General features: G+C 35.8%; 1 protein-coding gene across 7 annotated transcripts in view; it reads left to right on the forward strand.

Moving 5' to 3' along the window:
• tead3b (TEA domain family member 3 b) overlaps window positions 1–27386 on the forward strand; it is a 92853-nt gene that overhangs the window by 54904 nt on the left and 10563 nt on the right. Inside the window, exons 4-11 of one of the 7 annotated variants that reach the window (XM_056460587.1) lie at window positions 2242–2306; window positions 7363–7425; window positions 9868–9879; window positions 16782–16910; window positions 19558–19601; window positions 19688–19744; window positions 25082–25143; window positions 26143–26279. In XM_056460587.1, coding sequence (XP_056316562.1) covers window positions 2242–2306; window positions 7363–7425; window positions 9868–9879; window positions 16782–16910; window positions 19558–19601; window positions 19688–19744; window positions 25082–25143; window positions 26143–26279 — 569 coding nt within the window. Of the gene's footprint in view, window positions 1–2241; window positions 2307–7362; window positions 7426–7530; window positions 7594–9867; window positions 9880–16781; window positions 16911–19557; window positions 19602–19687; window positions 19745–25081; window positions 25144–26142; window positions 26280–27386 lie in introns of all 7 variants that reach the window. The other 6 variants (XM_056460588.1, XM_056460591.1, XM_056460589.1 and 3 more) reach the window with 6 other exon arrangements.

The following is a 27386-nucleotide window of genomic DNA, read 5'->3' on the forward strand; positions in this document are numbered from 1 at the left end:
AAAAGTGTAGTCAACCTGAACAATCCACGAGGGTTAATCACGCTACTTCTGCAAACAATCAAAATTTTCCTTTTTCAAACATAAAAGTTCAAACATAAAAGAATAAAAAGGATTAAAAATAGATTTCAAGTGTGACTAAAATGCATTGGTGTAAATGGCAGCTAAGAGTAGAGTCTGGGAAGGAATCGGAGCTGGGAGGTCAGAATATGGGACACGGGGGGTGCGTGTTATTCTTCGCCTCCTGCAGGGACTGTTGATGGCAGGTGTGGGTGTCCGTTTGGTAGGATGGGATGATCTTCAGCTGCTGGTTGTTGGCAGAAACAGCAAAGCTCTTTGTTTCTCTGTCTCTGCCTCTCTTTTTCCGGCCGTTTCCGACTCTGTGAACGCGTGCTTCAGGCTGTTGCCCTCATCAAATCAAGTTGTGTGGGGCAGATGTCACAGGCGCAGAGGAATGTGAGGAATGCGGAGGCTGAGAGAGAGAGAGAGAGAGAGAGGGAGAGGGAGAGAGTGTGTGTGTGTCTGTCTGTGTATGTGAGACCGAGCGAGCGAGAGAGGGTGTGTCTGGTGAAGGGAGTGCAGACACAAAACTCAAATCAGTGCAGTGGTCTCTGCTGGGGAAACACTTTTATGCTACTATATATATATATATATATATATATATATATATATATATATATATATATATACTCCAATTAATGAATGGAAGTGCTGTTGACTTGACATTTTCACAGGATGTGATTTGCATATCCAAATATGCAAAGAAAACAAAACTAATTAGTTTACAAATGAAGTTATGTGTACTAAAATCAAATGACACAGGGAAAAAGTATTAAACACATGAAGATAGGAAGGTGTAGTTCGGCAATGAAAGCCCAAACAGCTGCTGATATCTCTGTCATTCTTCAGCAACCCTCTGCCCTTCCTCAGTGTAAATGAATATTAGCTGTTTCAGCCCAACCAGGGGCGGATTTAACAAATAAGGGAGGTAAGGGGCGCTTAGGGTGCCAGGAAATCTGAGGGACCCCAATAAATATCTAGAAGTATAAATTATACCTTTAAACTATATATAACATCTACCATATTTTGTATGGTGAGAGTTAAACAAATCCAATTTTAACGTAATTAAATATTATTTAATATACAATCAAATGTAATAATATTTAATAATGTAATGTTATCTTATAATAATAATAATAATACAAAATAAATATCCATCAGTCCAGCAGTCAAATATATAAAAGAAATATGTATTATTTTTATTTGTAAATTTCATTTTAAGAAAACTAATCATTTAAAATGTAGAGATTGCATTAAGATTAAATGTAAAAAAAAAGATTAAGCGATTAAAAAATAATAATAATAAATAAATAAATAAATAAAAAAGGCAATATAAATAAATATTAAATAAAAGTAGAAAGAGTACATTTCATGACTTGGGCCCTATGGCTGGAATTGCTCAGGGTCCCAAAATCACTAAATCCACCCCAAATCCAACACCTACATTAGCAGGAGGATGAAGATGAAACCAGGATGGACGTTTCAGCAAGACAATGGTCCAAAACACAGCCAAGGAAACTCTCAAATGCTTTCAGAGAAAGAGAATCAATCTGTAGAATGGCCTAGCCAATTACCTGAATCGAATCCAAGAGAGAATGCAAAATAAAACTCAGATTTGATAGGCAAGACCCACAGAACCATCAAGATTTTTACACTCTATTAAAGCCTGTGAAAGAAACCACACATTTTCCATATACATGTAAAGTATATAGATACTTCATCTCTTTTTAAATAATCTAAACAACCTTTAAACATGACATAAACTTTGAGCTAAAGGACAATATAAAATAATGTTTTAAGACAAACACGTTATTAATCACCTTTTAATGATGCTGTTAACTTTATTTGTGTCATTAAAGGTCTCATGCATTTCATATTTATTTAATATGTGCTTAGTGGTGCATTAAGTAATATGTTGTCAATCTTTAAATTCACTGCCAGTGCTTAATTTCCCTGATGATTGATTTTAGAGTTTTTAAATATGGTACGCTATGAGGCATATAATTTTTTTCACAATTTTTAAGGCCAATCTAATATATGAAGCTAGAAGCTTTACATCATTAATTTTCTGTTTGTGGTTTCAGTGTTTTGGAAGTATTGTTGACAGATGTGTGCTGCTCTTTTATTGCTTTTGTCGCCATCCTTTGGTCACTTTGAAACTTACAGAAAATGTCTTCTTTTCAGGTCGCAATGAGCTTATTGCCAGATATATTAAGCTGAGGACAGGCAAAACCCGCACAAGAAAACAGGTATTTCATGTTATGCACTTCATATAATATCAATTGCCTTACATTATAGTTTGCATAACAGTTTAAGGGATGCAATTAGTTGTTGGTGAATTTGTTTCTTTGAAGTGCCCCTATTGTGCTTTTTTGAATGTTTGTGAACGTATATGAGTCTGATTTATTCAGATTTACATGCACACTGCCAAAATATCTTATAGAAAATAGGTTTTGTCTTATTTCTAGTCCAAATATGTCACAATTCTTAAATGAAGAAGCAATTTCTAGACAAGTAAAAAAAATATTTATTTATTTATTTTTTAAACGATCAAAATAGTTTAAGGGGGGTTAAGTCAGGTAAGCAAACATTTTTAAGTATCTAGAAGTATAAATTATACCTTTAAACTATATATAACATATACCATATTTTGTATGTTGAGAGTTAAACAAATACAATTTTAACGTAATTAAATATTATGTAATATACAATCAAATATAATAATATTTAATAATGTAATGTTATCTTATAATAATAATAATACAAAATAAATATCCATCATGGAGCAGTCCAGCAGTCAAATATATAAAAGTAATATGTATTATTTTTCATTTGTAAATTCGTTTTTAGAAAACTAATCATTTAAAATGTAGAGATTGCATTAAGATAAAATGTAAAAAAAAAAAAAAAAGATTAAGCGATTTAAAAATAAATAAATAAATAAATTTTTTTAAAAAAGCTATAAATATTAAATAAAAGTAGAAAGGGTGCATTTCATGACTTGGGCCCTATGGCTGGAATTGCTCAGGGTCCCAAAATCACTAAATCCACCCCAAATCCAACATCTACATTAGCAGGAGGATGAAGATGAAACCAGGGTGGACATTTCAGCAAGACAATGTTCCAAAACACAGCCAAGGAGACTCTCAAATGCTTTCAGAGAAAGAGAATCAATCTGTAGAATGGCCTAGCTAATTACCTGAATCAAATCCAAGAGAGAATGCAAAATGAAACTCAGATTTGATAGACAAGACCCACAGACCCCAGAATTTGTTTCTTTGAAGTGCCCTTATTGTGCTTTTTTGAATATTGTTTGTAACGTATATGAGTCTGATTTATTCAGATTTACATGCACGCTGCCAAAAAATCTTATAGAAAATAGGTTTTGTCTTATTTCTTGTCCAAATATGTCACAATTCTTAAATGAAGAAGCAATTTCTAGACAAGTAAAAAAATTATAGGTTTTTTTCTTTTTCTTTAAACGAACAAAATAGTTTAAGGGGGGTTAAGTCACGTAAGCAAACATTTTTTGATTATTTGTTTACCTCACTGGCAGATTTTTTGGCTCTTTCTAAATGAAAACACACACTACCTGACAAAAGTCTTGTCGCCTGTCATTCATTCACAATTTCCTACAATAGTCCACTAATATAGTCTGTTTAAGTAAGTGAATAAAAATTAGTGAGTGGAAAAATTGGAGCACTGAGTGCACTAAAGGAATGTTGTTTTGTTTGCTGGTTAATAAATCCTGCATTACATAGACATCCAGACACATTAAATATTCAGCTTTTTGGCTTTAAGCTGTCTATTAGTAATAAAACTAAGTATTTCGATCTCTGTCATGTCTATAAATGTTATTTTATTTGCTTAATTTAAATGTTTAAATGTTAATTTAATTTATTTTAATTGCTTACAATTAAATAATAATTTATTTAGAAACTTCCACCAGCTAAATATATTCAGTATGCAAATTCTCAAATTGTATTATTAACTGTTGCTTGCTCATTATTGCTGTGGATTGTGGGAATTGATTGAGTGCACTACTTTTGTCATTTCTAGTCCAGATATCGAAATATTCTTAAATCAGGAACTATTTTTCTAAACAAATAAAAATCTTAAAACATATTTGTTTTCATAAAAAAAGTCTAATGTCGAGTTCAGACTGCATGATTTTGACTCGCCGACAGGTTTTTGAGAAATCGCTGACATGCCTTCAATCACAGGCAAATCGGTGCTCATTCATGCGAGTAACAATCACACAGTGTGAACTATCAAAGACGCAATCTGAGAGAATCGCCAATGAGTCGCTGACACCTGTCGGATGTTTGGCATGCTAAATATCTGGAGCTGTGGACGATTTAAAATCTTGCCGTGTGAAATGTGTTCCGATTGAAAATAACATTGCCGATTACAAACAGCCAATGAGAGATCAGCATTCACTAGTATGGGTATCTGCAGGCCAGCGGGATATTGGGGAAGAAGTTAAAAGGGCTTCTTTTCAGTCTTCGAACCCAAGAAATGAAGGAAAAATGAACGGAAATTTGGCAGGAGCACCTGTGTCTTTTTGATGTGTCTTCTGAGCAATACCACAACCGGGTCTAAAAAGAAAAAAGTTTGAGAGAAATTCCTAATTTCCTTCAAAAGCCAGGTGAGTAAAATAAGTACATTTTCCTCCTCACTAAAGGCTTCTTTCTCATAGTTAATATTAAAGTAGTTAATTACAAAAGATATACTATGTCACACTATGTTGTTCCATGACACCTCTTGCGTGTGTTTGGTTGTGAGATGTAATTTGTGGACCGAGACAACGTTGTTGGCGATTCTTCCTATTGTAAAGTCATGCAGTGTGTTAGGCTGTACTCACACTATGCTATCCGAACCATGCTCAGGCCCGTTTCCCGGATTGTTTGAGAAGTGTGAGTGCTCTGAATCGGGCTCAGGCACGGTTCAGTTGGTCGGCCCTGGCCCTGTTTTAAGAGGTGTGCCAGAGCGCGGTTCACTTGGGCTTTGGCGTGGTACGCTTGTAGTGTGTATGCAAAGCGCGCCAGAGCCCAAAACTGCAGACGAGACGTGACTTTTAAGGGACTGTTTCCATATGGATTTATTAATTATTCTTACTGTTCAATAAACGCAAACTGTCGCAGAGTATTAAAGACACAAACCCCTCACTGCACAACAGCTGCACCTTCAGCAAACCTAATTCCTGCAGCACGAGGACTTTATGATTGTTTATGACCGTCAAAAGTGGCTGATCTGTTCAGTGAAATATTTGACTGCGTGTCACTGCATCCCAAATGACTAAAACATCATAACTAAAGAAATCTTCACTGTGCTGAGTGAGAGCGCTTACTGAACAGTGCATCATCGATGACGTAGGCCCTTCATCAGGCCTGAATGTAATGTGAGTGCGGGCCGTCGGAGGAGACGGGAGGGGGGACAAGCGTGCTTCAGCCTGGTTCAAGGCAACTGCACAGAGTGTGAGTACGCCCTTAGAGTCCTCCTTGTTAGAGCAACCGACTCGCATACAAAGAAATGCTGGTTCGATCCCAGCTCAGTGTGGGCTGGGTGCAGTAGGACCGCTGGGTTACATACACATGGGGGCTCGTCCGGGATGTGAGTGAGGTTTAGAGGGGTGAGTGTACCAGAGGCCAGCTAGTGAAGTGCTATGCTGGTAAACAGTCCTCTGACTGCTAAAGGTGCTCTAGCAACAGACGCTAGAGGCCATGGTCTTTAGCCTCCTTATTAGAGCAACCGACTCCCATACAAAGAATCACTGGTTTAATCCCAGCTCAGTGCGGTTTTGGTGCCGTAGGACCGGTGGGTTACATCTGGAAGCTCATCTGGGATGGGTGTAAGGTTTATGGGTGAGTGTAACGAATGGCAGCTAGCGAAGTGCTAAACAAGGTGCTCTAGCAACAGACGCTAGAGGCCATGGTCTTTAGCCTCCTTGTTAGAGCAACCGACTCCCATACAAAGAATCACTGGTTCAATCCCAGCTCAGTGCGGTTTGGGTGCAGTAGGACCGATGGGTTACATCTGGAAGCTCATCTGGGATGGTGTAAGGTTTATGGGTGAGTGTAACGAATGCCAGCTAGCGAAGTGCTAAACAAGGTGCTCTAGCGACTGACTTTAAGAGGCCATGGTCTTTAGCCTCCTTGTTAGAGCAACCGACTCCTATGCAAAGAATTGCCGGTTCAATCCCAGCTCAGTGCAGTTTGGGTGCAGTAAGACCGGTGGGTTACACTTGGGGGCTCGTCTAGGATTGGAGTGAGGTTTAGAGGGTGAGTGTAACGGACGCCATCTAGCGAAGTGCAATGCAGGTAAACCTCACTAATCTGACCTCTAAAGGTGTTCTAGCGACAGACGCTAAAGGCTATGGTCTTTAGCCTTCTTGTTAGAGCAACCGTCTCCCATGCAAAGACTCACCGGTTCGATCCTAGCTCAGACCGGGTTGGGTGCAGAAGAACCGGTGGGTTACATGTGGGGGCTCGTCTGGGATAAGAGTGAGTTTTAGGGGGTGAGTGTAACTTGGGCCAACTTGTGAAGTGCCTCTGACCTCAAAAGGTGCTCTAGTAACAGATGCTATGGTCAGGCCATGGTCTTTAGCCTCCATGTTAGGGCCACCTACTCCCATGATTCCCAAAAAAATCGATGTTCAATCCCAGCTCAGACCGGATTGGGTGCAGAAGAACCGGTAGGTTACAAGTGCAAACACAGAATTCTACCCCAGATAGTTGTGCAGTGTGAAAACATCTGTGACACGACTACTTTAAAAATCCTGCAGTCTGAACTCAGCATAAGTGAGTTTTTCCTTCAAACACTGTCAGTGGGTTAAGTAAAATAATATTATTTTAGGTTTGACATAAGATTCTTTTGAAGGAAAAACTCACTTAGTTTTGATCTAAAATGTATGAAACTATATGTATTTTTGCTTGTCTTCTTGATTCATTTACTTTTTTAAAATCTCTGGACTAGAAACAAGACAAAAGCTCAAAGTTATGATTTCAGACACCACTACAAATGCCTGCTCCCTCAAATAGTTGATTATTTAATGGTATTGGGGTCACATTTTGGTTACAGAACAAATCTTTAAATGAATCAGATGAATAATTTCAGACTCCTTGAGGAATGAGGTGATTTTTATGTGTGTATTATTAGAAAATAAAAGCATTTTCTGGACATTGTATGCATTGCTATTGTAGGAGACCTCCAAAATAAAATGTTTAAATAGCACAATAGGGGCACTTTAAGTGTGTTGTGATGTGTGCGTGTGTGTTTTTGTTAAGCTGTCTCGACATTCTTCAGGTATCTAGTCACATACAGGTGTTAGCACGGAAGAAAGTCCGAGAGTATCAAGCAAGTATAAAGGTAGGAACGCAGCATCTTTCCTCTTTGGTTACAGCTTCTCTCTCTTTTTTCCTCCTCTTCCTCCTCCTCTTTCTTTTCCTCCTCTTTGGCTTTTCTGTTCTGCAGGTTTCTAGCCATTTGCAGGTTCTTGCCCGGAGAAAATCTCGCGAGATTCAGTCAAAGCTGAAGGTATGCGCTTTCCTGCGGGTGGGACGGGGCTTGACGGCATTTTGCCTATCCACAAACCAGTGAGAGATCACGATAAGTTCCAGTTATCTATTGGCTGAATCAAATTCTGATGAATGAGTGCTTGCTTTCGTAAACTAATGATGGAAAGGAAGCGTACAGTAGCGTAGTGCTTTGCGTTTGCGCTGCTGAATGTGATAGAGGCTGAAGGTGCATGATTGGCTGAGATCTTTGCCTGTTGGCTTTCCTGAGGCTCACTCGTTTCTTCAGCCTTCCTTTCTTTGCATCCAGACTCCACGTGTCTGTCCCCAATACTGCGTTTTTCTCTTGTACAGTCTGTCTGAGACACTGCTGGATGATACAGTGTACTGCATTAGAATCGGCAGTCGAATTATGTGTTGTTTTTATGCAGGCTGTGATGTAAAAATCAACCCGGTTCTTATTAATATACATTTTCTGACAAGTATATATTTTGGGCGGTTCAAAAAAATGTGAATGTGCTACTTATGAATTTTCTGTGCACAATTGATTTACGTATACAGGACTGCATAATATACTGGACATTATTTTAGATTATTTTCTTCTTTTAGACTTAGTTTTGATTGAGGTGGTAAAATTACATAAACAGATAATGCACAAAAATGTAGCATTTGCATTAATAGCATGCAGTTTAGGTGCATGTTAGATGGTAGATGTTTAGCGCCCCCTGCCATTGCCATATGAACTACAATACAGAAGTAGATTGTGTTCATTAATGCACGCATATTTATTAGCCATATAGGGAAATTAAGAGGTGACTTGAAAATTCTCAGTTTATCTGGATTAATGATTTACAAATATAATTAATTAATACTGTAAATGTACAAATAATTATATTTTTATTCTCTAAATTACTGATGACATTGCAAATTTGGTCATAAAAATAAAAGTTTTGTCATTAAAAGTAATTTTTTGAAAACAAAAACATTTTTAGATGACACATTACCAATGTTTTAGCTTCAGAAGAAATCAATGTCAAGCGTCATTAAACCAGATTTTCACAAGACATTTGTCTAATTGTTATTAGAGCATTGTAGAATAAAGCAAATATTAATAATTTACTCAAATACATATGTAAATTAAGTAAATTCAGAGAAGCTGAGTATATCACACGCACGCACGCACACACACACACACACACACACACACACACACACACACACACACATATATATATATATATATATATATATATATATATATATATATATATATATATATATATTAATGTATTTAGGGGAAAAAACTGTAATCATGGCAAAGATAAAATAAATCAGTTATTAAAAATTAGTTATTAAAACTATTATGTTTAGAAATGTGTTAATCTTCTTTCCGTTCTGACTTCAACTGTGGATGTATGTGTGTGTATATGCATATTAGGGCTGCGTCATATTGGAAAAATCTGACATTGCTATGTTTTATTTTGCTGCGAAATATATCACAATATGAATATATATTTCACCAGATGATTTGATTTGAGTAGCTTTATTTGTAAAGATTTCATTAATTGAGATTGACAGGGATGATCACTTCCTTTTCTATGCAGTGCATCTGCCTAAATTATAATCATCTACAAGCACAAATAAATAAACAAACAGTGCTTTATGGTTTTCTGGGGAGTCTACCAATATTCAAGTAAAGAAGTTGAACAATCAAATGTAAAATGACATGGTCATAATTTTTTGTTTTTAATAACATTTTTATTAAACAAAATATCTTTATTAATAATTGAATAATGTCTTTATTATTGTTTCAATCTTGGAGATGCATACATTGCGATATCGATACTCAATGTTTTCTTCAGCCCCTAATAAATAAATAAATAAATAAATAAATAAATATATATATATATATATATATATATATATATATATATATATATATATATATATATATATATATATATTTATATATTTATATATATTTATTTATTTATAATATAAATATTTATTTATTTATTTATTTATAATATAAATATTTATTTATTTATTTATAATATAAATATATATATATGTATTTTCTTTCTGGTCTGATATTAATGTACAGTATGTGGTGCATCTTTTTTGAGCAAAGTATTGAAATTTCTGCTTGCTAAGGCATATACTTTCTAAAACGTTTGAAACTATCTAGTAAGAATCGAAGTTAGCGTTTATCCCAAAAATTGCTGTCAGAGACAATAGTTTTAGCAAAATTGCTCTCAAAATATTGTACTAATGGTCTCTCTTTCTTTTGATTCAGGCCATGAACTTGGTAAGTGTGGATTTGAATTGTGCGAATTATTGTTGACTTTTTATTTTTGCTTGGCTTTGCTTGGCTGTCCTGTGCAGGTTCAGCTTACATCCAGCGCTGCCATTATGAAGTCCTGTTCTCTGGCCCTGCGGTCTGCATAGATTGCTCATAATTCTTGTGTCAATAATGTGCCTGGCCGTTTCGCTTTCTGCAGTTTCCATGTCCGTCCGTCTGCTTTGTGATGTACCGCAGAGATCGTACAGGCTTTTGTAAATTCAAGAAACTTAATTGTGATCCGCCACTTATTGTGGTGGTGCTTCCGAGTGGGCCGCGAGTCTTTTTATTATCCACTTTGATTTATTGTGATGCAAAGTGACGTGCTACACGCTCAGCCTCTGGAGAACTGGAATTTTAAGCTGGGCGGATAGTTCAGTTCTGCTTTCCTTTGTGGGCACATGTTTTTCATGGGGCATAATTTAATATCCTTAAACCAGGATGTGTTTTGGTGAATGACTGCATAGTGCGCTTAAAGAGAAAGCTGGAATGGACTTCAAAAGCATTTGGCTTTATTTTATATACTCTGAACCAGTATGTTGATGTTAATGTTGCCCATTAATAGATATCTGTCTTTATTTTGGCTTTTTCCTCTACTCATTGTAATTCAAAACCTTAGACCCTTCTTAAAAATTACTTTGAGATGCTTAGAGACAAACTGTTTGCTCAGTATTCAGCAACCGCCTAGCAACAACCTAGCAATGCCTTAGCAACCACTCAGAACACCCTAGCAACCACCTTGCAACACCTTAAAAATTACCTACAATACCATAGCAACTGCCCAGCAACAACTTAGCAACCACCTAGCAACCACTCAGAACACCCTAGCAACCACCTAGCAACACCTTAAAAATGACCTACAATACCATAGCAACTGCCTAGCAACAACTTAATATAGATACTTCATATAATCTGCTTCAGTTATTTACACTTTAAAACGACTTCAAACTTTTAGACTCGGCTTTTCAAGCCACCATAAAGTTTGTCCTCAAACTTTAATATCTAGTTGTAATTCAAAACCTTAGACCCTTCTTAAAAATGACTTTGAGATGCTCAGAGACAAACTGTTTGCTCAGTATTCAGCAACCGCCTAGCAACAACCTAGCAATGCCTTAGCAACCACTCAGAACACCCTAGCAACCACCTTGCAACACCTTAAAAATTACCTACAATACCATAGCAACTGCCTAGCAACAACTTAGCAACCACCTAGCAACCACTCAGAACACCCTACCAACACCTTAGCAACCACCTAGCAACACCTTAGCAAGCACTCAGAACAACCTAGCAACCGCCTACCAAGAAACATGCCAATCTATACTAGAAACATGCTAACATAAATGTACTTATCTATGCCGACTGTTTCAAACTTCATATAATCTGCTTCAGTTATTTACACTTTAAAACGACTTCAAACTTTTAGACTCGGCTTTTCAAGCCACCATAAAGTTTGTCCTTAAACTTTATTATCTAGTTTTAATTCAAAACCTTTGACCCTTCTTAAAAATTACTTTGAGGTGCTTAGAGACAAACTGTTTGCTCCGTATTCAGCTGAAATAACCGAAATAACAACATGGATTTTGTTTTTACTTTATAGTGTTTACAAGGCAGCATTGAATTAATGTATTCTCAGAGATTTTGCATGGCGTTTGTTTTAAACCACTAAACTTTTTTTTTTAATTCAACCTAAGTTAGTTTCAGTCTTGGGTATGGACTGTGGTTTAACATTTTATTTTTATAGACTTGCTTGGTGTCAAGTTCGATATTTATTTTAAAGTTCTCTCATTGGCTGTCATTTATTCGAACATGCAGCAGCATTTTTTTAATTTAAATAACAGCAAATATACAATTTAAACATGACATCTAAATAAAACAAATGTAACTAATAACATAAACTATCAATTACATAATCAAAATAAATAAGACAACTTCAACATAGAAACCTTTACAGTGACACTATAACTAGATGATTTAAGCTAACCAATTGACAGCAAGTTTACTATTCAATTAACTTCTGCTCCATTGCAACTTTAATTGTATCTTGACATGTCTTGCTATTAATTTACTGAAGCGAGTCTATATAAATGAAAATCTATAATAGAAACCTTTTAAACAAGGTTTAGAGTTATTCAATCTACATTTATGAATATGAAATTTACCAAATAAAATCAAAAGATTCATTATAAATTCCACTCATAAATTGCTTGAGTCAAAATAAAATATAGCGTCTTTGGGGGTCAAATTACACCTAAAACATGATAAATTTTTTTTTGGACATACGAAGATAAGTATTCCCAAAACTTCTTTGAATGTTGACGTTTATAAAAAGATAATCCAGAGACTGAATGAACAGAATGAGCAATTTCCAGCAGTCTGCATAAATTCTGATAATGTATAATTGCTAACATAAATGTTGTCAAGTATTTTTAAATGTAGTTCCCTGTTTATTAAAAAAAAAAATTCCTCTGGGCTTTAAGGCTCTGTTTAAAAAAAAGATAATAATAATCTAATAACTTTTTGTTTGTACATGTTTTTTTACTACAAAAGTCTACCCTATATAAGTATAGTACAGGATCAGTTCTACGACTACTATACGAGGACATATGACTTCTCATTAGCATTAGTAAACGCGAGGGAATGGCTTTTGTTACAGAGTTATATTCTTTAAATTTCATGCAGCAGCATTCTCAAATGTAACCAACAGCCATGACATCATCATGTTATTTGCATACTGACTTGTGATTGGTCTTTTTCCTGATACCTTTCTCCATACTAGTGTTGTCACGATACTGGAATTCGATACCAGTCGATACTGAAATTTGAAAAATGTCAACAGAAATGCCTGTGATTGACCGTGAAGTTCATCAGCTCATTGTTTTTTACTAAGTGTAACCACAGATCCAGGTACACTGGAGCATTTCAAAGATCTGTCGATTTATCAGCGTATCGCTCCTATGTCAGCTCATAAACAGACCAGCTGATCTTCACTGCTCTAAAGCCCTCCAGTGTCATTGTGTCTGTTGTTACTCTCAGTAAACAGCGGTGAGTTTGGTGAACTGATGACCTTCACGGCCAATCACAATAATTTCTGTTGAGCTCGTGAACACAATAGCAAAATCAGCGCTTTTAAGAACGTGCTCAAATGATAGCGGGAAATGAATGTTTTAAAAATTTCAGTACCGATCGGTATCTAATTTAGTATCGTGACAACATTATACTGTACGTTTTCATCCATTTTACCATCTAAAATCAGCCTTTTATTATATACAGTTAAGATTAAAGTTAAATAAAAGTAACTTATATCAGAATTTGCCCATTTTAAAGCCTAAAAATTGGCAAATTCTGTTGAATTAAATTTTTTTATTTACCTTTGAACAAAAAGTGCCAGTGATATTACTGCAGAGATGGCCTTGTTGGCACCTGGTGTGTGTTTTTTTGTTAATCCAATTAAAAGCAGACAATTCTGAAAGCAGGTTTAATTTTTTTCTTGAGCTCACCCATTTCTTGATGTGTCTAATAAGTAGTGCTCTTGTAATTTAAATGCTTATTTGCTCAAATGTGTTTGAACTGTCACAAAACACCACCTACGTTTTGGCTACTGACCTAATTCTTAAGGGATGTGTTGTTTATGTGCTTTAGGGAAATTGCAATCTGTTATTTAAATGTAAAAGAAATGTAAAAACAAAAACAACACAATGTTCTGAAAATAGATTGTAATGCAAAACCCTCAACTATTGGCGTAGTGTTGCATCTTATCATCAGGAATGAAAACTACTCTCCACGTCTCCAGTCATGTTCATGTGTAAATTGTGTGTTTATTTTAAAATATTAGATTAAAATATTAGAAAAATGCTCAAATATGCACTTACACATAGACTCCATGTCAAAGAAATCAGTAATGTGATTAACAGTGTACAAAAGAGACTGATTAAATAATACATTATTATACAAATGACCCTCTTATAAGATGTTCAAAGGGCCATGAAACCCCTCTGTCTCAGCAGGGTGTTTTCACAGCTCTAGTTTGGAAAAAGTCAGGAAAGTGGGTGTGTCTAGCTCTGTCTAGGTGGGAGTGTCGGAAGAGGGAATGAGTGAAGGTTTTGCATAAAAATGTGAAATTCCGTTTGGGCACGCGCTGATTTTCACAGAGACTAAACAAACACAGACGCAGGGGAGAAAGACAGTGACTGTGTTCACATGGACATCAACAATGGACTTACTTGCCAAATTATTATTTTGTTGACTTTAACTGCACTTTCACTTTCACTCAAAAACATTTCCTGCATGCCCCCCTATGACAAAGGAGATATTGAATGCAAGGAACTGCTGGAAGAGTGTAGTTTTAATAGAATGTTTGATACCGCACAGCGTATGGAAGACAAAAAAGCCTCTGCATTTCTCGGTAACTTAGATGCACTCGGTAGATAACGTAGCGTCAGAAAGCTGTGTGTTTATAGACTATCCTGTCACAAAATGCAGCGAAAATTCTACACGACGGTAATAGTTTGATTGCGGTGTTTACATGTTTGCACTCAGAGAGCAGCATTTACAGCAGATCCTTCAGCCCATCATATTGTAGTGATATTAACGTACTGGAAACTTGGTAACTTAATAATTTTGACTAAGATATGTCTTAAACTGAAAGAGTACTGCTGACGATACAAACTAACTTTGCTATCTGAATAAACAAACAGAGACCACCGATCACACACACTTACCAAATCTGTAGAGACAGGACAATCAACACCAACTGAAACTGCGTCTTTATTAAAAAGGAGATAAGCGGCAAATCAGGAGTTCACCATTTGCAGATGCGAAAAGCTCTCGGGTAAAAAATGTTCCTCACAAACGTATTTCTGTCATTTCTGTAATGCACACGTGAGTCTAGCTGCGCTCTCATAGCGGCGAAATAAAAAAGAAATCTTCGTTGCAGCACATTTATAAACACAACACTGACGACCCATGTCTCTGACCAATTCCTGTTCTTCCACGTGTTTTAATTACGGTTGGCAACACAACGTGATGTTTCTCTGCCCTCTGAACACTGTACAGGTAAAAATAGTCTTCGCAGCTATATCATGCATATTAATGAAGTTGCACCTTAAACACAATAGAGCGCGCTGATTGGTTTGAACCAAGTCTTTCTCATGAACTAATGCTGCACACTCAGAGACGTCACGATGTACTCGCAGGTACAGACATCCAGTCTCCACGCTGGAATACACGCAAGTATCTAATCGCCGTGACGCAGCTTCAAAAATTTGTTTCAAACCAGAAGAACGAATTTGCTCAAAGTAATGCAAAAACAACCAATTTTCACCTTCTTGTGAACTATACGTGTCCTATTAGTGTTTTTAGCAGTGTAGGACACATAGATGACTGTAACATCTCAAAATGTGTTTTAATGTTTCGTGACCTTTTAAACACAGTTTTGGCTACAGTGTAAGAATATAGCCAACCTCTAATGTCAAAAAATTAATCCGTTCTGTTTTTTTTTTTCTTGTTGTTTTTTATAATCACACTTCTATTGAGATTCTCCTGTAACGTCATTAGAGGGGGAAAGCCCCGCCCATTAGTGACGAGCGCTCCCTCATTAGCATAGACAGCCCTGAGTGAGAAGCAGCAGACAAGCGTTTCTAGCTCCGCCCTCTTCTGGAAAAAAAAATCATCACATTTCGCTTTGAAATTTATAACCAAAGTGGCACGTTTTGCATCCAGCCCTAAATATGGCAAATACAAAGACTTAAAAAAATTAATGCAGTAATTTATTCAAAATTTAAATTAATTTTGAGCTAAAACATCACATATACACTAGGGCAGTGTTTCTCAACCCTGTTCCTGAAGGCACACCAACAGTACACATTTTCAACCTCTCCCTAATCAAACACACCTGAATCAACTTATCATAACATCAGAAGAGACTCCAACACCTGAAGTTAATGGGTCAGAAAAGGGAGACATCCAAAATATATACTGTTGGTGTGCCTCCAGGAACAGGGTTGAAAAACACTGCACTAGGGGACATCAGAGACTGGTTTAACATCTTAAAAGCAGGCTTAATAGGTGTCAGGACATCTCTCTCTCTCTCTCTCTCTCTCTCTCTCTCTCTCTCTCTCTCTCTCTCTCTCACTCTTACTCTTTTATCTACTTGTAAACTGTAATAAAATATCTTAATGCTTGGTAGGAACACCGTGCTCATGTGAATTAAGGGTGTGTGGTAATATTGAAAAAATAAGTGATTAATATTTAGCTGAGTGTGCTTTTGTGGTGCTCTTTTATCTACTTCGGCTAGAATAAAAGCCATTTTATTTTTTTTTAACCATTTTAAGGTCAATATTATTAGCCATATAATAATATGAGCAATATTTTTTCCCGATTGTCAACAGAACAACCCATCATTATACAATGACTTACCTAATTGCCCTAACCTGCCTAATCAATCCAGTTAAGTCTGATGAAATAAATCCGTTATTAGAAATGAGTTATTAAAACTATTATGTTTAGAAATGTGTTTAAAAAATTCTGCTCTCTGTTAAACCGAAATTGGGGAAAAATATACAGAGGGCTAATAATTCAGGATGGCTAATAATTCTGACTTCAAGTGTACATATTAAATCTAGCATATCCTTAATCTGAAGCCTAAAACATCATCTTAACTGAAACACTTTTCTTCTGCTGTCTTGCAAACGCTGGAAATGAAGATCATTCGGTTCTCTAGATTCCCTGTTACTTTTCCTTCTTCTGATGCTTTATCTTGCTTTGTCGTAAATCAGCAGGCTGCTTTGCTTTAACTACAATTAACAACATGCTTTAGTTTGTCTGTATTTTCGGCTGGATTATTGTGCTCACCTTTTTCTCCATCTCCTCAGGATCAAGCGTCTAAAGACAAGGCTCTCCAGAACATGGCGGCTCTTTCCTCCGCCCAGATTGTGTCTCCGAGTCTCATCAAGACCTCCCTTCCGCCTCTTCCACAGTCCCCTTACCCTCCAGCCGCACGGGTACAATTCATTATATACTGTAAACGTTTACTGAAATAACTGATTGGCTAAATAACATGGTATTTGCAAGGCAGCATTGAAGTGACATATTCTTCAAAGAGTTTGCATGGGGTTTGTTCTTACCCTCCAGACATTTATTATTCTTCCTAAATAGCTTATAATGATTTCATTTCAATATACAGTGCCGAGCATATATAAGTACACCTCTCACAAATCTCTTTTAAATTCATATGTTAAATAGGAAGCTTTACAATAGTATATTTGTGCATATACATCAGATTAGTCAGTACTGAAGCCAAATCTGGAGCTTATCTAACGAAATGACTTGCGATAAAGATCCAAAAACTAAGACAGCCTAATTGATCTGTTAAAAATCAAAAGAAACAAAAAAAAATTGAAATATTTTGTAATTTGTCATTTTTTTTTGCAATATTTAGCTTGAATTTTATTATCTTTTAATTGCTAAATTAATTAATTTTTAATTGCTAAATATGTTTAGTGACTAGAATATTATTTTAATAAATATATCTGTTTAATAAATCAGTTTTGTTTAAATGCACCAAAATATATTACCCATATTCACTGAGAATAACAATATTCATTTTCAAAATGGGGTGTACTCAATTATACTAAGCACTGTATATGCATGATTCACTCATCTACAAAATCATCCCAGTCTATCTAAATTAATACATTTCTAAGTAGAGCTATTTAAAGGGCACCTATGATGCAAAATCCACTTTTGGAAGCTATTTGGACAGAACTGTGCGTAGGTGAAGTGCCATACTGGAGTGATATAAACACAACAAGTGTCTTTTTTAATTTCCTGATGTTAAAATAGGGTCCAAATCCCAAAGTGATTTTGAACCCCACTGCTATGTGACGTAAAGGTGTTTTTCCCCACCCACCTAAGTGAATGACAGGCGCGTTTTAACATCATCTTCATAGAAAAGGCTGATTAATACTTCTGCATCAAGCTCACTTGTATGGTCCGCTGCAGCCTTCATGCAGTCACATAGCCCTCGGAGTCTGATGGAGTAAGTGTTTACAAGTGTCAAGTCCCGTAAAGGAGCTCAAGATGGAAGATTTTGTTTTGTGTTTACCTTATGATTAAAGTTGCTGCACGTCTGCCGCTTCTCGCCTCTGAATTTGCAAGTTTTAGCTACTTGTACATTAAGGTAGCATTCAGAAAAAACAAACACTTGCGAAGAAACTCGATACAGAGGAACATAACCTACTGCCAGCTAGCGTTTCTGAAGTGTTATTGTGGAGCAACACGAACAGCACACAGAAGATAAAAATGCATAGCTACGCACAAGGCAGGCACCATGGCCCATTCACTAGATGCAGAAGTATAAGTCAGCCTTAACAGACACGTATAAACATGAAATCAGACACGTATAAACATGTTCACAATACAGGATTTGCAAAGAAACTGGGATTAAAAGATCTGTTCCAACTCTCTGTGATCAGCTGCACCTCAAGAATGAGTTTTACAAGTTTAAAACATTAATAAAACAGTGCATGATCGTAATAAAGACAGTAAATGCGTGTGTACTGAAAACTTTATAACAGCATTTGTGTGTGGCTCATCATTTTAGAAAGGCTTGAATAAACTCCACCACAAATAAAATAAATAATCTTACTTGGTATTTTTGAGTAATAAACTGGATCTTTCTGTTGCTGTCACTGACTGCTGTTTATCTGACATAACACAGGACAAACACACTAGGACTGCACAAGATATCGTTTCAGCATCGATATCGCAATTTGATCATTCGCAATAGTCACATGGCGAGGATGTGAAATATTGAGTCTGGATTATGATTATATAATAATAAAATAATTTAAATGTTTTTAAGGCCTGTGACTATATAATAGGGTTTTAGTGACTATGTAGGGTTTTAAAAGCTTTAAGGCCTAAGAAATTGTACTTTTTGTAAAATGTTTATAAAATAAAGACTACGCAGTGTTATTTTCCATTTGATTATTCAACTACTGTATACCTAAATACAGGTCAACTTCTCGGAAAGCAATCTAACACTGTTTATTTAATTTGTCTTTATCTTTATTGTACTTATCTATGCCAGTAGATTTGTTTCTTATATTTTATGCATATGTGCTCCCCTATAGAATCATCCCAATCAATCTAAAATGATGAATTCTTTCCAAATAGTTATTCCCTCTAGTTAAATTTTATTTTATTATTATTTAAATTTTGTTATCGCAATAGATATCGCAGAATAAAAAATATTGCAATGTTAGATTTTTCCAATATCGTGCAGCCCTAACAGACACTCACGTGGGAACAGTGGGCGGGGAAAACCAGCTTATTTAAATTTAAAGACAGCTGTCCTCAGATCCCAAAATAGGTATATTCTGCATTGTATATTAAATAATCTGATGGGTATTTTGAGCTGAAACTTGACAGACACATTCTGGAGACACAAAAGTCTTTTCTTTCGTCTTGTAAAATGGGTGAAATAGGAGCCTTTTAAGTCATCTGGTGACATTTGTATTCATATTGCAGAAAAAAAAAATCATATTGCAATGTCAGATATTTTCCAGTCCTACATTAAAGCCCCGATTTACTTAAATTATAAAGCAAACTGATTGTTTTGTGTTTTTTTTTTTTTTTCTCCCCCAGTTCTGGCCGACCCCCATCCCAGGTCAACCTGGACCCTCTCAGGAGTGAGTAACTCATGCATCTACACGTCATGTTTCTATGTGTGTTTCAATATCTGACACATTTAATGGATCATGTTTTTATGCATCAGGCTGGTTCTTAAGCACAACCCAGGAAGAAGTCCTGGGCTTGGCCGCACCAGCTACGCGTAAGTTCCCTCCGCAGAGCTTGAAATGATATTCAGCTAGCATTAGCATTGAGCTGGGATGGGAATCAGTTTTCCAGTTACATTTACTAGTTATGTTAGCAGTAATATAAGAAGTCAATTGACCGATGTAAACTAATGACTAGGGCCAGACAGAATCGGCGAACATTTTCTGCTATTTCTGCGCAGAATATTGGTAAAAATCTGTGGATTTATGCGGAATGATTTTGGGAGTATCGTAAGTAAAAACTTAATATATGAAATAAAAAAAATAATACCTTTTTAACTTTTATTTAATATTTACAATGCAAATCTAATTAGATCCACTTTAATTGGTAAACAAAGCAAGTCTCTCATATAATATCTCTATTAAAAGACAGAAAATATTACTGTACAAACTATATTGTAAATAAATCATATGAATATTTTCATATTTTCAATCAATAATTAATTAATTCATTTTATTTTTGGCTTAGTCCCTTTATTAATCCGGCGTCGCCACAGCGGAATGAACCGCCAACTTATCCAGCACATGTTCTACACAGCGGATGCCCTTCGAGCTGCAACCCATCTCTAGGAAACATCCATACACACTCATTCACACTCATACACTACGGACAATTTAGCCTACCCAATTCACCTGTACCACATGTCTCTGGACTGTGGGGGAAACCGGGGCACCCGGAGGAAACCCACACAAACGCAGGGAGAACAAAGTCCACACAGAAACGCCAACTGTCCCAGCCGAGGCTCAAACCAGTAACCTTCTTGTTGTGAGGCGACAGCACTACCTACTGCGCCACCACGTCACCATTAATCAACAATATTACTGAAATTGATTTAAAAACTGAAAGAATATAAATGTACACACATTTACACAAGTAAATAAACAGAAATAATGATGGAAATCTAAAAATCTGCGGAATTCTGCGCGCGCACATTCCATGTGGGCCTTCAAATGACTTCTAAAAATGAGGCATAGTTCTGTAATAATATGGAATTGTTTGAAATTGATATAAAATTAGCATAATCAGTTCATTATTTTTCGCATAATTTAGATTTTTGTCATTAATAATGAAATAATATTAACAATAGTAATTACATTATGCTTTATTTTTTTACATATATATTATATATATTAATAACTAAGTATTGAATTTTTTCCATATATGATGTCACACTGAATGAACACGTTACTTCACCCATGTTTTTGACATTTTATTTTCTCAAAAGGTATTTGAAACATTAAAGCAGACGCTTTGATTGCATTTAGTATTCTCTATTTGGATATAAAAGCACACTTAGTGAATAAATTACTTAGCAAACACACACATTTAAATATGTTTATGTTTAAAATTAATTGAAATTACTGAAAACTAGTTTGGATAGCTACTAGGGTTGGGTCGATAGACGACATCCATGGCCGATGACCAATAAACATCTCGATGCTGAGCCGGCATTGCAATCCTCCGCCCTGCACCTGTCACAGCAGCAACCCGCTCATGAAAAATACACACTTAGGCCCTGTTTACACTGATACGTCTTAGTTTTAAAATGGCATTTTAGAACGAAAACGATCCACGTCCACACTGGTGTTTCATCTAGCATTTCTGAACAGCCATCTATCCACACTATACTGCTGAAAACGGACATCACGTGACCGCACACACACAGACACACACTCTAGCATATGTGCACGTCTGAGCTCCTGGGAATCAGCGGGTGCTTTAAGCACAAACCCCATAGAGCAGTGCACGTTGGACTGTTCATCAAGGATGTACTGCTGGATGGCGTCTCACTATAGTTGTTAAACGTGATATTTTATTCATCTTGTCTCTATGTAACGACTCTTCGGTCTTTTGAATCTATCAGTTAACGTGGTACCGCATCAGTACACTGCTTCAATCTTTTGCTTTCACGCTTGTACTTAGTCATTTTAGTGAAAACCTCAGATACAGATACTGATGGTTGGTTCCTGTTGGTTGTGCACGTTTTTTACCAACTAAGTTTGTCGACGCCATTATAACGACACAGATCACTCTGCCTATTCATGCCAAGAGTCCTGCGGAAAAAGTGATTGACAGGTGGTAACTTGTGTGTAACTTCTCTTTATTCATTTATGATTTGGTTATGAGTAAAACAAACACCATGCGGGTCAGGTGGTTGAAACGGTAGGCTACAAATATTCAATTTGTTATGAATTAATTAATTCTTCATAAATAATTAATTTGCTGCCACCTATGATGACGATGCCATCGTCACTTGCGATGTTTCACATTAGACATCGTACAATGCCAAATTGGTCGACATCGCTTAACCCTAGTAGCTACATTATTCATTTGAAAATAATTGTCTCATAACTTTTTGGTGAATTAGTCCACATTGAACACTTTGCAAAGTGTACAATTAATTCACTTCATTACCACAAACTTCCTTTATCTGTAAAAGTCATGCAACTGAATCGAAACCTAAACATAATTTGCATTGAATTTTGCACTAATATACATTGTTGTATGCTGTTTAATCAATTTCAGTGTCCAACTTTATTTGTTGGCTCCATATTAAATGGCATCATGGGCTCTGTGGTCTAGAGACCGGTGTCTTAAATGTGCGTTATCAGACACGAGCTCATACACATGGCTTCTGTCATTCGGCACTTTCACTCTGAAGTAGGTGAACTTACGCTTAGCTGATACGGCCGAAAACAAACTGTTGTGGAGGAAGTGAAGTGTCAAAGTGTGAAATACACCACCTTTAAACCAAAGCAGGACATTAGAGAAGGGTTTCCACATTCAGGGAGAATATCAGGGAATCTGTGTGTTATGAGTCTGGACAGTTAAATTAATGATCTTGTCTTTATATCAAAATCCCCAGATAGTGTGATTAGTCAGATGATTGGTCTTTATTTTAACTACAGTATGACGTTTTTTTCCACACAGGCCTTGATTTTAAGCTATAAAAAGCAGATTTTTGTCATGACATGGGCCTTGTTTTAGCTATAAAGACCAGTTTTTTTTCATTACATAAGCCTTGATCTGAAGCTACTAAGACCAGTTTTTTTTTGTAACACAAGTCTTGATTTTAGCTATAAAGACCAGCTTTTTTCCATTATATAAGCCTCGATTTTAAGCTGTAAAGACCTTTTTTTTGTTGTATCACAAGTCCTGATTTTAGCTATAAAAACAGCTTTTTGTCATGACATAAGCCTTGATTTTAAGCTGTAAAGACAAGTTTTTTTTGTTGTTTTTTTTGTAACACAAGTCCTGATTTTAGCTATAAAGACCAGCTTTTTTCCATTATATAAGCCTTAATTTTAAGCTGTAAAGACTTTTTTTGTTGTAACACAAGTCCTGATTTTAGCTATAAAGACCAGCTTTTTGTCGTGACATAAGCCTTATTTTAGCTATAAAGACCAGCTTTTTTCCATTATATAAGCCTTGATCTTAAGCTACTAAGACCAGTTTTTTTTTGTAACACAAGTCCTGATTTTAGCTATAAAGATAAACTTTTTGTAGTTACACAAGTCCTGATCTTAGCAATAAAAACCAACTTTTTGTCATGACATGAGCCTTATTTTAGCTATAAAGACCAGCTTTTTTCATCACATAAGCCTTGATCTTAAGCTACTAAGACCAGGTTTTTTTTTGTCAAAACACAAGTTTTGATTTTAGCTATGAAGGCCAGCTTTTTGTCGTGACATAAGCCTTATTTTAGCTATAAAGACCAGCTTTTTTCCATTATAAAAGTCTTGATCTTAAGCTACTAAGACCATTTTTTTTGTAACACAAGTCCTGATTTTAGCTATAAACACCAACTTTTTGTCATGACATGAGCCTTATTTCAGCTTTAAAGACTAGCTTTTTTCATCACATAAGCCTTTATCTTAAGCTATTAAGACCAGTTTTTTTTTGTCAAAACACAAATTTTGATTTTAGCTATGAAGGCCAGCTTTTTGTCGTGACATAAGCCTTATTTTAGCTATAAAGACCAGCTTTTTTCCATTATATAAGCCTTGATTTTAAGCTGTAAAGACTTTTTTTGTTGTAGTAACACAAGTCCTGATTTTAGCTATAAAGACCAGCTTTTTTTCATCACATAAGCCTTGATCTTAAGCTACTAAGACCAGTTTTTTTTTGTAACACAAGTCCTGATTTTAGCTATAAAGACCAGCTTTTTGTAGTTACACAAGTCCTGATCTAAGCAATAAAAACCAACTTTTTGTCATGAGCCTTATTTTAGCTTTAAAGACTAGCTTTTTTCATCACATAAGCCTTTATCTTAAGCTATTAAGACCATTTTTTTTGTCAAAACACAAGTTTTGATTTTAGCTATGAAGGCCAGCTTTTTGTCGTGACATAAGCCTTATTTTAGCTATAAAGACCAGCTTTTTTCCATCATATAAGCCTTGATTTTAAGCTGTAAAGACCTTTTTTTTTGTTGTAACACAAGTCCTGATTTTAGCTATAAAACCAGCTTTTTGTCATGACATAAGCCTTGATTTTAAGCTGTAAAGACAAGTTTTTTTTTGTTTTTTTTTGTAACACAAGTCCTGATTTTAGCTTAAAAAAACAGCTTTTTGTCATGCCATAAGCCTTGATTTTAAGCTATAAATATCAGTTTTTTTTGTAACACAAGACCTGATTTTAGCTCTAAAATCCAGCTTTTTCTGTCGTAACATGAGCTTTATTTTAGCTATAAAGACCAGCTTTTTCCATTAATAAGACTTGATTTTAGGCTATAAAGACCAGTTTCTTTGTTGTAACAAAAGTCCTGATTTTAACTATAGACACCAGCTTTTTGTTGTGACATGAGCTTTATTTTAGCAGTAAAGACCAGCTTTGTTGTTCCACATAAACCTCCACATAAACCTTTTTTTGGCGATAAATACCAGCTTTTGATTTTAGCTATAAAGTCTATTTCATGGCTGTTTGCTAAACTCATATAGATATACTGATTTAAATGTATATTGCTAAATATCTGTAAAAATGTATAAAAATACAGATTTCTATCTAATAATATTTGATTTCTTCAGTTTCATAGTAGATTTTTGAAAGTCGTAGCAATTATTACAGTCAATTTTCATGTTTAAGAAGAAATTCTGCACTAGATTACAAACCAAGTGGTGTCTGATTTGTGAGTGAATCATTCAGTTATTTTTGATTCAGAATTGTCCACAAATTAATCAACCTTTTCATTTGAATGTAAATGATCTGAACAGTCCTGATCTAGAAGTAGTAAGTGGTGATAAATGAGGGATCCCTGACAGCAGAATGTTTCACTCCAGTAAATAATCAGCCAAATAAGCTGCATTGATTCTAACAAATCCTGAACACTTTTCAGCATCAAGCCATTTGTAAATCCCTACCCGAGCCTGTCAGGACAAGTTCAGTCCACAATATCAGGTAAGCACACCACTGCTTCAGTTCTGTGTTTGTGTATGTGTTTATCCTTTTTTGTGTTTTTTGTTTGATTGTGTGTGTGCATTTTTGTGTGTATGTCTGCGTGTGTGTTTGTCTGTGTGTGCGTGCATGCGTGTGTGGTTTTGCATGTTTATTTGTTTGCTATTGTGTGTTTGTTTGTGCATGTGTGTTTGTGTGTTTGTGTTTGTCTGTGTGTGTGTGTATGTGGGTGCATGCTTGTTGTTGTGCGCGCATGTTTGTTTGTGTGTTTTGTTTGTTTGTTTGTTTGTGTGTGTGCAAATGTTTAATTGTGTGTGTGCATTTTTGTGTGATTTGCGTGTGTTTGTCTGTGTGTGCGCGTGAATGCGTGTGTGTTTTTGCATGTTTATTTGTTTGCATTTGTGTGTTTGTTTGTGCATGTTTGTTTGTCTCTGTGTGTTTGTGTTTGTCTGTGTGTGTGTATGTGGGTGCACGCTTGTTTTTGTGCACGTGTGTTTGTTTGTTTAATTGTGTGTGTATGTGTGTGTCTGTTTGTGTGAATGTTTGTTTGCTTGTGTGTCTGTTTGTCATTTTGTTGTGTGTGTGTGTGTGCGTGCGTGTTTGCATTTGCATATGTATGTCTGTTTGTGTGATCTCTGTCTGCATGTGGGTGTTTGTCTGTGTGTGTGTGTGTGTGTGTGTGTGTTTTGCAAGATTGTTTGCATTTGTATGTTTGTGTGTGTGTGCATGTTTGTTTGCGTGTGCATGTTTTTGTGCAGGTATGTATGCGTGTTTTGTCTGTGTGTTTGTCTGTGTGTGTGTGTGCATACGTGCGTGTGTGTGTTTTTGTTTGTGTGTGTGTCTGTCTGTGTGCATGTTTTCGTGTCAGTTAGTGTGTTTAACTGCGTGTGCATGTGTACGTGTGTGTTTGTTTGTGTATGTTTGTGTGTCTCTGTGTGTGTGTGTGTGTGTGTGTGTATGAGCGTGAGATTGTGACTGGCGCCCTCTTGTGTGTGTATTCAGCATATGAGTCTCTGGCTCCGCCTCCTCCGCCGGTGGCCACAGCAGTGCCCGTGTGGCAGGACCGCACCATCGCCTCCTCCAAGCTGCGTCTGCTGGAGTATTCAGCCTTCATGGAGCTGCCGCAGGACCAGGAATCTGTGAGTCGAAAAGAGCGACTGATGAAAATGTGTTTATGCTAGATCAGCAGTGTCCAAACTATATCAGACCTGCTTCAGAAGAGGAAAAAGTCAAAAATGCAGGAACAGGACTGGAGTCTGGACACTTCTGTACTAGAAAATGCTTCTAATTTCCACTAATTTAATTGAATATTTTTTTTTTATTTAATTTTTTATTTATTTATTTTTTTTTTATAATTATTTTTTAGGGTTTTTCACCTTTAATTTAGATAGGAAAGTGGACATTACAGAAAGGAAATTATTATGAGCAGAGAGAGGGGATGGGTCGGCAAAGGACCTCGAGCCGGGAATCGAACTCAGGTCACCGTGAGCACCACGGTGCTACATGTCGGTGCACTCAACCACCAGGCCATTTGCGCCGACTTTTTTATTTAATTTTAATTGTATTTCTATTTTATTAAAATGCATTTAACTATTTTAATTAAATTAAATACATTTTTTATTTTAATTTATTGAGTTTTTATAGTTTTCATTTTTTACCTACATAATGAGCATCAGAGTAATGAATTTATTTACAGTTAATTGAATAAATTCATAATATTTTGGTTTGCTTTCATGTCATAAGATATTGTTAATTATTTGCATAATTTAATTACATTTATTAATCAAGCTTTGATTGGAATGGAATTTTTAAATATGTTTTTATATTTAATTTATTAGGATTAAAATAAGTAAATCTCATTATTATTATTCAGCTATTAAAAAAATTACCCAGTCCGAATACTAAAATGTGAAGGCAAATAATTTTCAGTATGTGTAATGCCACAATGCTGAAATGGTCCTTTAAAAAATTGAGTATGTATAGATTTATTATTATTATTATTATTATTATTGTTGATTAATATTTTATTTAACATTCTTGGTTAAAAATTCTAGATATTGCATTAGGATATTGACTTATGTAATGTAATATTTTATAGATATAATTTTTTCGAAGGCGTTCCACCATGTCCCTCATGGCATTTTGTGGAGGGTGCTCTGGGAGTATGGGGTCAGAGCATTGGCGGCAATAAGTCAGACTTGTTTCCAGTGCATGTTGGACTCCAGCAGAGCTGCCCTCCATTTCAA

This window comes from Danio aesculapii, chromosome 6, assembly GCF_903798145.1.
Source record: "Danio aesculapii chromosome 6, fDanAes4.1, whole genome shotgun sequence".
Classification (NCBI taxonomy): Eukaryota; Metazoa; Chordata; class Actinopteri; order Cypriniformes; family Danionidae; genus Danio; species Danio aesculapii.